Source organism: Falco cherrug, chromosome 1, assembly GCF_023634085.1.
Source record: "Falco cherrug isolate bFalChe1 chromosome 1, bFalChe1.pri, whole genome shotgun sequence".
In the NCBI taxonomy this organism is placed as follows: domain Eukaryota; kingdom Metazoa; phylum Chordata; class Aves; order Falconiformes; family Falconidae; genus Falco; species Falco cherrug.
The window spans coordinates 57,586,696-57,601,680 of record NC_073697.1 but is presented as its reverse complement, the minus strand read 5'-3'; the positions used below and the strand labels follow the sequence as shown (position 1 = coordinate 57,601,680).

At 42.7% G+C, this 14,985-nt stretch overlaps 2 protein-coding genes across 6 annotated transcripts in view; one reads left to right on the top strand and one right to left on the bottom strand.

The window, feature by feature from the left end:
- CORIN (corin, serine peptidase) overlaps positions 1-8,557 on the top strand; it is a 149,296-nt gene extending 140,739 nt beyond the window's left edge. The window contains exons 21-22 of the mRNA XM_055701518.1: positions 723-856; positions 1,307-8,557. Of these exons, the coding sequence (XP_055557493.1) occupies positions 723-856; positions 1,307-1,489 (317 nt within the window). The 3' untranslated portion in view covers positions 1,490-8,557. The remainder of the gene's footprint in view (positions 1-722; positions 857-1,306) is intronic.
- A 135-nt stretch (positions 8,558-8,692) lies between these two features.
- The window catches only part of ATP10D (ATPase phospholipid transporting 10D (putative)), a 51,507-nt gene continuing 45,214 nt past the window's right edge, over positions 8,693-14,985 (bottom strand). For 4 of the 5 annotated variants that reach the window (XM_055701490.1, XM_027797275.2, XM_005433618.3 and 1 more), the window contains 4 exons: positions 12,865-12,945; positions 12,506-12,610; positions 11,017-11,204; positions 8,693-9,249 (listed from right to left, as the gene is read on the bottom strand). In XM_055701490.1, coding sequence (XP_055557465.1) covers positions 8,733-9,249; positions 11,017-11,204; positions 12,506-12,610; positions 12,865-12,945 — 891 coding nt within the window. In that variant the 3' untranslated portion in view covers positions 8,693-8,732. The remainder of the gene's footprint in view (positions 9,250-11,016; positions 11,205-12,505; positions 12,611-12,864; positions 12,946-14,985) is intronic. The other variant, XM_055701496.1, reaches the window with a different exon arrangement.

The window sequence follows — 14,985 nt, the reverse complement described above, 5'->3', positions numbered from 1 at the left end:
TTACATAACAGCAGGAACTTCCTGCCCCAGAATGCTTCTGCCTCACTAGTAAGGGGAGAAAGGTTCTTTATTCTCGTGTGGTCAGCATTGCTTTTAAAGGTTTTACGTTGAGGCATCAAAACCCGTCATGGCTACACAGCTTTTAGTTCTTCATGCCCTATGCTGAACAACTTTCTTTACAATTTGAGCTCGGTCAGCTCTTTAGACTAGGAAGCAGCCCTTCATTATCTCCTGAACGCACAAAAATAATTTTACTAACCTTTGAATTCCGATTCTCTGATTCTGATTCCCTCGGCCAAATTTACCCAAACCTAACTCAGAATGGCTGTGATTATACCGAGCTTTACCATGAGAGACACCAAGCAACAGGGAGATCCTGCAACAGAACAATGTGTCAAATGCCTCCTCCACCTCCCTTGCATTCCTGTTTTCCAGCCAATACTGCCCTCATCTTAAAAAGTTCCATACCATATCATGTAAAGGTGCTCTCCCTCCTCAGTGTGAATGCACAACAAACGGCAAGTGTCACACCAGTCCCCATGTGCTTGGTCCTTCTCCAGAATGCAGTACGTACACTCCTGACTCAGGAGCATTTGTGCTAAAGGGGGATTATTCTTTCCTTATATTTATTATATATATATATTACTATTTATAATATATAAAGAGCCATCATAGCTAAGTATTTGCACGTGTATAGTTTAATGCTTAATTCTGTTTTTCAGTGCCTTTCAAGCTTCAAGAAGGAGAGGTTCGCATCATTTCCTTAGAACAATGCCAGTCATACTTTGACATGAAAACCATCACTAGCAGGATGCTGTGTGCCGGCTATGAGTCTGGCACTGTGGACTCTTGCATGGTAGGCTTCTCAGGAGAAAGTCACAGCCAAAATTGCTTTTAGAAATCAATTTTTTTAGTGCGATGTTTATTAGGTATAGCATACTTTATCTGCTGTAGGAATGACAACAGTCTATTTACATATTTTAACCCAACTTTTGTAATTACTACTGGTGTAATCAATTGATGATAATGAAATGCTGCTTGACAACTCTATGGTTTCTCTGTGTTAGTTAACTTTAGACTATTTCTTTTTCATTCATACAAGCCTTTTGGAAGTATTTTTTTGTACACATATAACAAGGACTAAATACTGGTAATGCTGCATGCTGCTACATAGTTCAGCAGAGCAGCCAGCTTTTACAGCTGAGTTACTAAAGGCAAACTGTTATAGGAAATGAGACATAGCTTTAACCATGTGACCGCTGGCCACACGTAGCCCCTACAGACTTTTTTCTCTTTCACGTTGCAGGGTGACAGTGGAGGACCACTTGTGTGTGAGCAACCTGCAGGGCGCTGGACTTTGTTTGGTTTAACATCTTGGGGCTCTGTCTGCTTTTCCAAGGTTTTGGGACCTGGAGTTTACAGTAATGTGTCACATTTTATTGAATGGATTGAAAGACAAATATACATCCACACCTTTCTGCTAAACTAGCTCCAGATGGTAAGAACTCTGCTGACAGACAAAAGAAAAAAGGAATCAGCACTTCATCACCGAAGACTCTGCAGTCCAGAAACTCTATGAAAAGGAGTTTCAAGTTCTGTCTATTCTTGTTGTGGAGCTATGGAATATGCAGTGTATGTTAATGGTAAACTCTCTGCTGGTGAACATACTTTGGGGTAGAATTAATCATCCTTTTGACTTTTACTTAACTGTGTTGTGGTTCTATTCCAAACACAGTAAAAGGCTTAAAAGAAAAGAATCAGCCACTTTCTGCCTTTCAGCTATTCAAACTAAGCAGTAGCACAGACTAGGAAAACCTTTTTAAATAGCCTACTTTAATACTATTCAACTAGTAACACGTGCATTTTCACTCACTTGTTGTCATGAGGAATGAACTCCGTGCGTTCAGATGGCACTGACAGGATGTATATTCTCAAGGGCAACACCAGGCACGGCCTCACCACATGCTGGGAGGGTGTGGAAGAGATCGACGTGTTTGTACGTCCACGTGGCGCAGGGCACATCAGTGTACGCGTGCAGGTCTCCAGAGGCACGCAGCTGTGTGCCTCTGTTGTGCCTGAACTCACACATTCTGTCCCTCAGGGTGGCTGACTTGCAGGGGCATACCCCTGTACCATCCCGGCTCCACAGCTTCTGTTCCCAGAGCCAGCCTGGGTATCTCTGCGGGGAGGTGGAGGGACCGGCAGCCAACAGACCCATAACTACCACCTGAGGCACCCGACACCAAAAGTTAGTTGTTCAGACTCTTTGGACACTTTCTACCACTAATTTTCTGAAGCTTCCAATGGTTTAATGTGTCCAGGAAAACACCCACATCCTGACAGCACCACACCAATTGGCACATTTATCAAACCTATGCCCCGCTGGCTTTTTTCCCCATTTTGTACAGTGCATTCAGCCTATAAAGCATGCACTGATCATCTCCAGCCCTCTGAAACGTAACAGGGTTGGCAATGCCACTGCCAACAGTTTCCCCTCCTACAACATCTCTTTTCTAGTACCCTGCATTCAAGTTTCATTTTGCTTAGCAAGATCATACAATTTGGAGAAAGAACAAGGCAGAAAGAAATCTGAATGACAGAACTCTCAGATTCCAGCTTCTGTTCAAAAAAATACTAGACATACGTTAAGCAAAGTATAACAGCAAATGCTCAAGTGCTTGGTAGCCAGGTGGCGGAGTGCACTGGGCAGCAGGTAAGAGGCTAAGCCTTGAATCCAAGAAAATCTGGTTGAAAAACATTACAGTGGAGCTTGGCACTTCCTGGTGCTCGAGGGGAAGCGTGCCTTACCGGCTGCTGTAGGTGACATCCTGCACAGCTCACAGCTTTTGGGAGGCCACAGTAGGAGGAGTCAGGAACCTGAGGATTACAGGATGAATTTCACGTTTAAAATTTGGGTGTTTTCAGTGCTGTGCCTGGTCCCCGGTGAATTCAGCCTAAGGCATGTAATTACCCGCTCTGCTACCTCTGGCATGCCCCCATGACAACATGGCAGGGCCTTGTCAATACCGTGACTGCCAGATGTGGAAACATGCATTAAAAGCGCTCACTAACGGCCCTTTCAGGTACTATTAATCACATTGTAACTACTCTACATAGATCTGACCATTGCTTTAGTCAAGGTTTACCTCTTATTTCCGTATCTTCTCCTTTAACATGCCTAACATTAGACATGCACTCTAGACAGCATTATTAATAAATATTCCGTATTTATGTTATGGATTCTGAAACTCTATTTAAGTGACTATTATTGTACCACTGTTTCATGCTCGGAAAGAAAACCCTTCTAGGCTTTACTAGGTTTGGGTTTGTTAATTTTTCTTTTTATATATTAAAGATTTTGTTTTTACTATAACATCAACGCTTTTCTTCCCCCAGCTATAAATGAGAGAAAGCAGCTGTAACCATGTTTTTCCAGTGCAAGCAGATCCCAGATGAAGCAGGTTATCAATGACTTTGCCTCAAAGGTATGGAAGCTGGAGCTCTCAGTCTCCCACTTCAGCTTTTCCCTGGGGCCAGGATCTCTGCAGCTGTCGGGCAGTACAGGTCAGAGTCCTGGAGCCAGTTACGGGGAGTCAGGGGAGCAGTGGGCCCGGGGCGCTCACAGCCAGCCCACCCCTGACCTGTTCGGTGACAGGCAGGTTTCAGCCAGGTCACTTTTCCAGGAGTAAAAACAAAGAGGCGCTGTTGTGAACGGCACAGCCCAGCCTGCTGTGCCTCCGCCAGATGAAGCGGTTACCAGCAGCTTTGAATTCTGTAAAGCACTGGAGTACGTAGAATGATTTCATGTAGGTGTTAGCACTACCAAATGATAATATGTAATTACACATTTTAATTAACGCGGTTTGGCCTGCCGCCAGTTTCCAAGCAGTCTCTCCCAGGAAATGAGGGAGAGCCCTGCTTTAAACACACATGGTCCAGCCCCCTCCTGTATGGGATAAGGAATTATAGGCAGAGCCCCATCCCAAATGGCTTTAGGAGGGAGCAGCTGGGTCTTTTCCTTCGCCACAACTCTGTCTGACACAACATTCCATGTAAAGAGGAAATTTGTAATTTTATAAATGTATTTTTATACCGTTTTTTTAATGTGTGCACATGAAATAGGCAAACATACTCCTTCCACTGTACCAAGCCTTTCCCTGTGTGCTGACATAACGGCTATGACCACAGTTACGCTGTTTCTCTTACAAGTGTAGCCTCACTTTAAAGTAACAATTGTTGGTTTTACTTCCACCACAGCTGTAGCTCCAAATGGAAGCAATGTCACACAGTCAAGCAGATGTGTTTCTTTCTAGCTGTACTAATAAAAATTTACAACCATTTTCCAAATAACTTCTCTGTTGAAAAGATGTTTTAATCTTGAGAGAGACGCTCGACGATAGCATGGAGGTATGAAGTTACAACTTCAGCAATAATGCCTAACAATGCCTTAGAAAGGTATTCACATACCCTTATCCAGCTTTTTTAAGCAGCCCTCACAGCCCTGTTAGCGCTACACCACCTGTGGAGGTTCTGGCACTAACACCACTGTACAACTTCTAGTTTCTTCTGCATGTGTGCTTCCAGTACAGAATATTACACCAAGAACACCACCGTCAACGGCTCTGGACTGAAAAATCTGAAAAACTAAAGCTGCAATCAAATTTCTCTGAACACGTTTTGTTCTACAGCTTTCCTCAGGAATACAAGTAGTTTGAAATAACCAGTTTTAACCGGTACACAGCACTTCAGCAACACGTACACGTGCTGAAATCAAAATAATAAGCATACAGAAACATAAAATAGTTAAAACCTGCCTTTCCACTGCAGTCAACAGTAAGGTATCCAGGACCACGAGGGCAAGAGTAACATAAACAGAATAAAGCAGGAACAAATAATACAAAACCATACTGTAATTCAGCTATAACAACATTCTTAACACAGTTGCATTTGGAACTTGTCCGTCAGCCTCTGCAGAGAGCAAGGGCTGGTCTGACCGTCAGCAGAGCCAGAGCAGGCAGGAGCAGTGGGTGCCCTGCCTTAGCTGGTCTTCAGCCTTGTGCTGAAGGCAAAAACACAGCTTGGGTTCAACGTTCAGCTCAAACTGTGCCCCAGGTACAGACCAAAGCCCACTGTGCTATGAAAATGCTATTTAAAGGCTGTGGCTGACTGCCACCTGTGAATGTTTACCGCAGGTGCAGCTGCTGTGAACAAAATAAATAAATTTAAAACCCATATTTTTTTCAAATCAAATACTGCACATGAAAAAGTGAGTTCAAGCTGCTGTAGGTGTAGCTACAAAGTTTGGGGGAGTTGAAGGTGGTTGTTTTGGCTTTTTTAAACTGACCATCAAAAGTGTAAATGCTGTGCTTTCCTTCATGACATCTGGAAGGCACCTGTGAGATGATCTTAAAAAGCTTATTTTCAAAATGGAAAAGTCAGGTCACGCTGTGCCTAAGTGCAGGAGTGCAGAAGCAAGCAGGAGACTGTGACGTTTCCAGTGCTACAATAAAATAAAAAAATAAAGGAAACACTCAACTGTTAAGAAGCAAAGGGACAGCAATTTGTTTGCACCCTTCATTTGGCACCACTTCAGATATGGCCAATTAACATTTTGAAGCTTTTATTAAAGCCTCACTACCCTCATCTCCCCTTCAGTAAAAAACAGCAGACAGCCCATACATATTTCTGCTGTTTACCAATTCAAAAAAAAAAAAAAAAGCGAAAGAGAGAGAGGAGAAAAAAGAAAAATAAAGTTTTACACAATGGATAATTTTATCCCTTAGACTGCTTGTTGAAGTCCTCTAAAAGAACACAACCTAAGCAGACAATTGCAAGCAACATGCAGTATCAGTGAAACAACACACCAAGAAAACAAACGTGTGTGTGTGTGTGTGTATTTTTTACCACTTCAAGTGGTACAATAGTACTCACAATCTCAGCACAGATGAACTTCTTTTAAAGGGATCTGAAGTTTCAAGGCAACCCACAGGCCCTGGCACCTTGGAGACCCAGAAGTGATCTTCGTGCAATTTAAGAATCCAGCCCGACAGCCTCACTGTGCTAAGCAGTCTGAGTAGTGGGGTGACAAGGCCTGTAAAAAGCCACGTAACAGCAATTTACCTGTCCCAGAGGCATTATGCAGCTGGCCCCAGGTCTAACAGGTGACTGTCACTTGCATTTCTTCGCATTTCTTCGTGTAGTTAGTTTGACGTTACGGCTCACATCACAGAGGATTTTGGAAGATCCTACTCTGAATGCTTACAGCTTTTGTATGATACACAGGCAAACTCCTGAAACACAATGATCAGGTACCTGCCAAATCTGCTTGTCAGTTCCGCTCCTGCAGCAGGGGCAACAAGAGGGCAGGTCACAGTGTTGTCCCCCAAACTCCTTTTAACAATGACAGGGAGAGAGCTGAGCCCAGCACTCCCTCAGGTCACTGCGAGTCCTAGAGCTCCTCCATGAAAACTCAGCGTACCTCAGTCAAAGACAGCCACAGACTTGCAGAACCGCAGAACACAACAATCTGTTCTCTGTGGCCACAAGTGAAAAGAGGCCACAGATCTAAGGTGCAGAAGAAACATTCCCGTGAGACAGCAGAAACACAACCAATATTTGACTCTGAGGGCAGGAAACCACTGGCCCAGCCCGGCCCTCTGGCCCTCTTTACAACAGAACATCTGCTAGGAGCGGTAAGAGTAAAGCTGAGCCCGCCTTGCGGCTGTGGGGCAGGGCAGATGACTTCCCAGAGTCCCAGGAAGGGCTCCTGTACGATTCTGCCCTTGTACCAGCTGCAGAACGTGCTGGCCACTTTGCGTCTTCCTCTTAGGACACAGTTCCCGTGGTTTGTAGAGAAAGCTGATGTGCTCCACTCAGGACACCTGGAGGCCACTCCTGGCAAGGTGCCTCCCACAGCAAGAAGGATGCTACAGACAAACATCTGTTAATCGTAACTGCAAACCAACATGCTTGACATGATCTCTTAGAATTTGAATGTCTGCCATCACTTCAAAGGTCCACACTAACCTGATGTTAGAACTTAGCAAAAATATTTTGTCATATGTTGAACCGAATTAAAATAAAAATAAATATTTGCATAAATGGCTGTCATCCCTGGCTCCTTCCACTATTTTTCTTCTACAGGCTAAACAAAAAGGATATTATTCTCCTCACTAACACCAGGGATGGAGTCTGCCCTACTTATATTCTACCTTTCAAAAACAGAACAGTTTCAAACTTCTGGTAACATGTGGTGACTTGCATTTGAATGAACTTAGCATGCCCTCAGTATCTGCCCTCCATAGCAGCAGCTGTCTCAGACCTCACAGCGTTTGTTTAAATTCTTTCAGAGATCTTAAAAGATGTGAAATATGTAATGTTGATCACTGACATGGAAAGCTCATGGTTCAATTAAAAAGCAGAGCCCTTGCCCCAAACACGGTGCCTAAAAATAAACGACACGAATCTTTGCAATTTGAAAGCAAAAAGTTTTAGAAAGAAACAGAACCAAAAAATGGGCTCAATGCTAATAATTCATTAGCAGCTACACTTTGAGGAAACTGTTTATTTCAACAGGTGCTAGGGGATACAAACAATTTCCTAAGTTCCTCCATAAATTGGCCCTGTAACTTTTGAGAAGTAAAAGGAGGCAGTATTTTAGACAGCCTGGATTACAGCAGCAGCCACACACACTTTAGCCAGCTTTCGTGCAGAGCACTGGGAAACCGGCAGAGGCAGGGTATCTCCAAGATAGATGAGCAACACAGCTCAAATCTGGCGTATGCAACGGGTCATACCTTCTTCTGAGCACCCTTTAGAGATACTGAAGCTGTTTATAATAAGAGTCTGGAGGAATGGTAAAACACCTGAGAGTGAAAAAGGGTAATGCAGCTAGAAACTGCTAGAACTGCTTATTTATAAAAGACGACCTGAAGACAGACTGGAGCTACCCACAGCCACCGGCAGACAATTCTGCAGTGCAGGCATGAGGCAGAGTTTAGAGCAGTCAGGCAGCCAGCATCTAAGTTGGGTGAGGAGGACAAGAAGTCCAGTCAGTGGTGATGGAGATGAAATGGCACATGGAGGCAAGAAGGACGGACGCAGCAGGAGGATGAACTATCATGGAGAAGACAAAAGGCTGCAGCAGGATTTGCTCTTCTAGTGGAAGAGGAAGGAGAGGGAGACATGTGTCATGTGTCTCATCTGGGCTGTTTTTCTGGCAATGAAAATTGTGTTTGGCCAGCACTGAGATGGCCCGTGCGATAGCCTGGTGAACAAACTGGACCACAAGGGTTAAAACAACTACTGTATACACACACTGGAGCTGTCTGGCAACAAGCCAACCAGTAACACTACCTCCCAGCCCTTCTGCTAGCATCATACTTCAGCAACTGGTGAATCCCAGGGAATGCTAGGATATTTTAGGATAGCACTGCAAGGGAGCAGGTTGGCTCACCTGAACTGGATCCTGCAAATCTGTGTTCATGCAATGTCCTGTGACCACAACACCACAAGGTATTATGCAACATTGCATACAAGAAATAAGCAGTACGCAAAGCCTACTGTGTGAAAAAATATAAAAAACAACCCATCCATTTAGATGTTGAAATTACTGAAAAGCTTTATAAACAAAAAAGCTTTTAAGGAAATGTGTGCATCATCTACCTTGGCTGAAGAAAACAAAACTACAACATAGCATAAATCAGCAGTTATTACTCTTGGGGTTAAAAGAGTTAGCACTCCAACTTAGTAAAATACATTAAAGCATCTTCTTCACACAAACCAGAATTCAATCTGGCTTTGTATGCTAGAGACAATGCACTGCTGGCCCCTCCAGAAGCACACACAGAGGCTTTGGCACACGAGTTATTGGCACCAAATGTGTCTGAATTAGTTTCCTTTGACGAATTCAGAAATTCGGTCTTTTCAGAGTTCAAGCCATTTGTATTTCCAGACTCATCCTGAATGTCTGGTAAGAAGGAGGTGTCCTTCTCATCTCTTGAACAGGCCTGAAAAGGTGGCTTACATGTTGGCAAAAGACTGGCAATGCTTTCTTCCTCTGATACAGCACCTGTGGCTGAGCTGGAAGACCCAGAGGTAGCCTGGAACTCCGCTCTACAGTTTACAATGCGGTCATCTTTCCATCTCTTAATTGCTCCCCTCTGCTCCTCAGGGGTCAGTCTGTCAAGGTGCTTGGCTCTCAACACTGGAGACGGAAACAATGTTCCTTGGAGAACTCTCAGCAAATATCTACAAAACAATTTCAATAAGCTGTTTAGAAGCAGACTCGAAACTGTTTCCAGCAACACTAAAGGAAACCAAACACCATTTAAGTAACCCTGAGGCTGCAGCAGCCTCTGCAAGTTTTCACAGATGCGGTTTTGTGAACATAAACTATAAGGCCAGCAACGGCACCAGAACATGTTTTACAACTGGCATTTTCAAAGACAGATACCGATCTCAGGTGTTTCCACTTTTTTGTCCTGAACACAGTTCTCCTACAGACTAGTTACTGCAGCAACGTGCACTTGCAACTTCAATGAAGGGCCGGGGTCCCAATCACACTGAAAGTGGACCTTTCTGCGTATAGTCAGGCCCCAGAAAAAAGGTAGTAAAATCAGTGTGAAGTTTAGAGTTTCCCTGGCACTTCAGTGCAGGTATAAGGAGAAGGAAAACAGCCCAACCAAAAGGTCCTAGAGCAGCCTTTATCTGTGTATTTGTCATGTAAGGGAGATTTACTGTGTGTGAAGGAAAAGGCTCTACTGTCACCACCTGAAGCCAAGCCGAGAGCAGGGACAGGGAGGGAAGAGCATACGTTTCTTGCACCTCACGGTTTGTTCTTCTGCTGAACTAAGTATGAACCAAAGCTATCAGTCATGATCTCCGGCGAGTGCAGCAAAACCATGGCTGGCATGCCGAAGACACAGACTGGGACATGTTCAAAGGGGCCTCAAATACTTGGTGGCTACTGCAGGCACCTACAGCCGCAGCTCTGCCAGCTTTCCTGCCAGTGGCAACTCACACAGCCTGTACTGCACCACTTGATCCAGAAAGCGTGCTCAGACTGTGCCTAACGATATAAAGTGACGCCAGGTGAGGAGGAAATGGCAGTTACTCTCCCCAGTAATTCTCTCTGTATCTGTCTGTGCAATTCACTTTCAAGACCCACTCTTTCTGGAATGATATGAGAGGGAGAGAGACATAACACAGAAGAGCGAACAGATTAGCACTGGAGGCCCTTTGCTAATGGGCTACAGACTTGACTCACGTTCAGCCTGTGAAAGGAAGATGGCTGTGGCTACTAAATAAGACCTAGACTGAGAGTTTGATGAAGTCTCTGTCACTGCTTTCCACACACTTTCTCTCTGTTGGCTCATTCAGGTGTCTCCTTGCTCAGCATGCTGGTGTCCGGGACCTCAACCTAATGCTCCTGCCTTTCCAGGGTGAATGAATGACTTATCAAATTTGGAGTTACGACTTATTCAGTGAGGCAAAATACTTAAACATTAGGCATAATAAAAATACAAATCAGGACCCCTTGCAGATCTGGTCAGCATGTTTCCAACCCACAAAGAAGCCTGTGTATGCATTCTTCATTCTGAATAGTCTTATATATATATATAAACGACATAAATTTCAAACAGAAAATGGTTTCACAAATAAACACAGACTGAGTACTTCTATGTATAGTACATTTTAAACGGTGATTACTAATTTAACTGATTTATAAACTCTGTGGTTGCAGAGATTACTGTTTTTTCCCCTCCAAAGACAATATTTAATATAATACAAACCATATAATAGAAATCCAAAAAATCTTTATTTTATTTACTGAAATTTGCTTTGAGAACATGTCACAAAAGAGCTGTCCTCACATGGCTTGGTCCGGTAGCTATGACATTTTCTTTACATTGCGGGTGAGGAAGACCTCTAGCCAGAGAGATTTATAGCATCACTGTCTCAAAAAAAAACTCATTTTGTTAACAGCAATCTGTAACTGTGAAAACAGAAACACACCTGGGTAGCAGAGCAACACAAGTAGTGAGGAGGCAAACTAAGTAAAATACTGGGTCTGTCATGTGCTTTTCCATGATCCAGTAAGAATTTGATGGTGGGTTGTGGGTTTTGCAGGTTGCCCCAAAAGCCAGAGTGAAGACAAAGTAAAACAGGATGCTGCCAACTGTAACTACTGTATGTATCCAAGTCTGCAATTCAGAAGAGGAAAGAAATCAGATGTAAGTCGTAAACAGAAAGACCTGTAACATCTGTATGTGGGTAGACAGGCATGCATGAACACGCACACACTCTTCCCCTAAAGATAGCTGCCTAACGTAGCAGGGAATATGTCTGTTCAGATAATATTCCTGATTTTATACAGAACGGTCCAGAAGAATGGAGCCTTCTTCCTACAGTTCACAGGTAACCCAGCCATTTAATTTTTTTGAATAATACTGAACGCATACTTCGTGAAAGACGTTTTTTGTGCCATTTGCCTTAGATGACCACCTCATCCGCTGGCAGCAGAGAAAGCCTTCTCAAGCAAACGGAGGCGAGGTCTTCACATGACACCACCCTTATATATCTTGCTTGAGACACTGACTAACTGTTCTACGCTGGAGTTTTCCGTAATTTTATACCTAAATGGCTCTAACAGTTACTATGGAAACAACACTGTCATTAGTCTGACAAACCGCCGACATTCAAAAATGCCAAATCAAACCTATTTATGTAATGTTTTCTTATTCAGAGCACAGATAATATTCATGCTACCCACATATTCTCAATAAAGACATTTTTATCACTGCTGCCATGCTCCAAAGAGAACAATGAAAGGACTGAATCATAACTTGAAATTTCATCCATTATGAAACAAACCCAAAAAAGATTTTTTAAAAAAAGGACAGAAAAAGTAAAACCCATTAATTTGTGTCCTTCTACTGTAAATATTACTGTATTTTCTTTAAAATCATGAAAAATAGCCAAGTATTACCCTTGCAAGGGCTGTAAATTTCTCCCAGCTAATGCAGATGCTTTAGCTTGTGCAGACTGAATTAAAAACTGGAATAGCATTCTGTAGCATATTGGTTCTCTAGTTCTGGTATCAAAATATACCCCTGAATTGTTTATCCTGGCCACAGAGCAGACCATCAGTTTCAAGCATTCACAATGAAAAGTTCACACTCTTGGCTTTGAGATGCAAGCTTGGGAACCAATGAAGGCTCAGTAGATCACATTTGCAAAACTAAACCGGTATCGTCAAAACCGCCGCACCCTAAGAAGGCAGGATCCTGTCATTATTTACAAATAATTCTGAGGCCAAATTTTGTTCATTTTAGTTACATGAGTAATTCTATTGGCTCCAATGACAGGTGTATTAGGATCACACTGTCAAATAAACAAAATATTTAGATTTTGGCCTTTTTATACTTTTTCCTGTTTTGTAAATGGAACTCTTTCTTCTGATAATTGTAGTGAAAGCTGTATGCACATACTCTAAAGTACTCACCACAGACTTGCACTCAATGAGAAGGTGAAACAGTATTATGAAGAGCGCTGCTGTATTTATGGGGTTTCCAAATGAAAGAATGTCTATGTCTGAGCCATAGTAAGTCTGTAAAGGAAGACAGCAGTCAGTGTAATACATTCCTTAGATATAGTCCTAATGCAAAGCAGCCATTTTTCAATGTACTGAAAGTATTTTCAATTCCATACATATTTGCATGCACACAGTTCAGCTCAGTTGCAATCGTAAATCTGTTAGTACACATTTATTTATGAGGGAGTAAAATCAAACACTCCATTCTCTAATTTGCCTGGGTTTTAGTACGTCAAAATATATAAATGTATTTCATATCCAGCACTTACAAAGTAAGGCACAAAAAAGCAAACGAGACTTTGGTAAAAAGCATCCAGCAAGGTCATCCAGAAAGGTGAAGGCAAGTAAGCCTGTAAGAAAAAAGGATAACAGCATTGAAGTAAATTGCCGCACCCTTAATTAGCATTAATTTGGATCTGGGGAAAGATTATCTGCAGAAGTAATTCCAGTTACGTTTCCCAATGAAGAGGCACTTTTTGTGTTATGGTAGTAAGAATAAAGAGCTTACTCCAAACACGTAGCTAACTGTTAGTATTTAAATCAGCAACCAGATCTGCGAGCTCTGATCTTACAGTTGGTTCTGCCAGAACAGACCTACCAGAGCCTTACCTAAGTGAGTACTAAGGAGGGGAGAGGGCTAGGGGACCGTGAATTACCCTAGCAGCTTACCATCACTGAATGCCAACTCCCACTTTCTTCTATGTCCACCCCCTTCTTTTTGGTACATGGGCTGCTGCCTCTTAATTTGTGCTGGCTGACTCCTCTGTGCAGAACAGACTCCTCTGTGAGCTAACTTAACTCACCAGAATGTAAGAAATCAATTCACATTTCTGCTGGAATAACACATTGCTGTTTTAGTGACTTAAATCAGCCCCTGGAAGGATCTGATGGGATAACCAAGCTGGCACAAGGAAGGCCGTTTAATTATGTGGGTGAAAACAGGGAACAGGAAGAAAAGAAGGAAAAAGCGGAGAAGGAACAAGCCTTCCTCACACAGCAGCACCAAACTGTTACGACAGCTCAACCACTTAGGAAACCACAGTTGCATGTGCCCTGGCTGAGATGCAGCCCATTCCTTCAGGCAGTAAATTGAGACAGCACAGGTGAGCAGTCTAGGCACCCAGCACTTCCTCTACAATTAGTGGAGAGAGATAGGTTTCTCCAAAAAGCCATTCAGCCCCTAGAACTGAACTGCTCTCTGGAGGTGTGGTGTGGGAAACTATCTTCTTATGTGCCTGTCTGGGAAATGCTTTAAATTACTGAAGATGAATACAAGTTATTGTCCATTTTTATAGCTTGTACAGGAGGCTGTGCGCTTGTGATATCATGGTGCAATATTGTGATACTACATCTTTTAAAGCATTTCTCTTCTATACTACACTTAATTCAAAGCAATTATTTCACTGTGCTTTCATGCATGAAAGGAAATGATGTACTACTTAACAACTCCAACCACAGAGCAAGGCGATGCTGTGCTGGAAAAAAGATAAAAACTCTGATAAGGGGAAAAAGGGGGGAAAGATAAAAACTTTTGCATAATGCAATAATTCTGATTATGTTGCCTGAAACCCTTCACCTCAGCTCAGATGACCGTACAGATCCTGAAGATCAAAACAAAGGGCCAAACACCGAGCCTTTCTGACATTAACTTAGTCAAGACGCTGTGATTGACAAAGCACAGACCTGCTACAGCCGGTCTGCAGAGGCTCGGATCAATACTGGAGGAGTACTTCATTTTGCAGAAATATTGTAAACCAAGCAACATAAAATATTTCAGGGTATGTAAAAAGGAATGCAAACGTCCACAAACAAACAAAACAAGTTGTCCCCTCACTGTATATCCTTCCTTCCCTACTAAACCAGACCCACACTTCTGCCAGGCGAGCCAGCACAAGCAGATCAAACGTTTAATGCAGCGCTTGTTAGAACAGAACAGAGTATTTCAGTTGGAAGGGATGTACAATGACCATGTACTTGAACTGTCTGACCACTTCAGAGCTGACCGAGGCATTGCAAGGGCACTGTCCAAATACATCTGAACACAGACAGGCTTGGGGCATCGATCACCTCTCTGAGAAGCCTGTTCCACCATTTGACCACCCTCTCTGTAAAAAAATGTTTCCTAATGTCAAGTCAGTTATTGAAAGGCTATGATCATAAAGAAAATGGTGAATTTTAGGTGACTCATATGCTTAAAGTTTCCTCTCTAGGGGCTACTATCTATTTTGACTCAGGCTCAGTATGTCACTGTCTTCGATTTTTTATTATAAAAATATTATTTTAATTGTCAAATTAAAAAATGATACAATTAAAATTATGCTACAATTCAAGCTAAGCAAAGCAGAAACCAGGAAAAAACCTACTGATTTATGTAGTTTTGATTTAGAAAC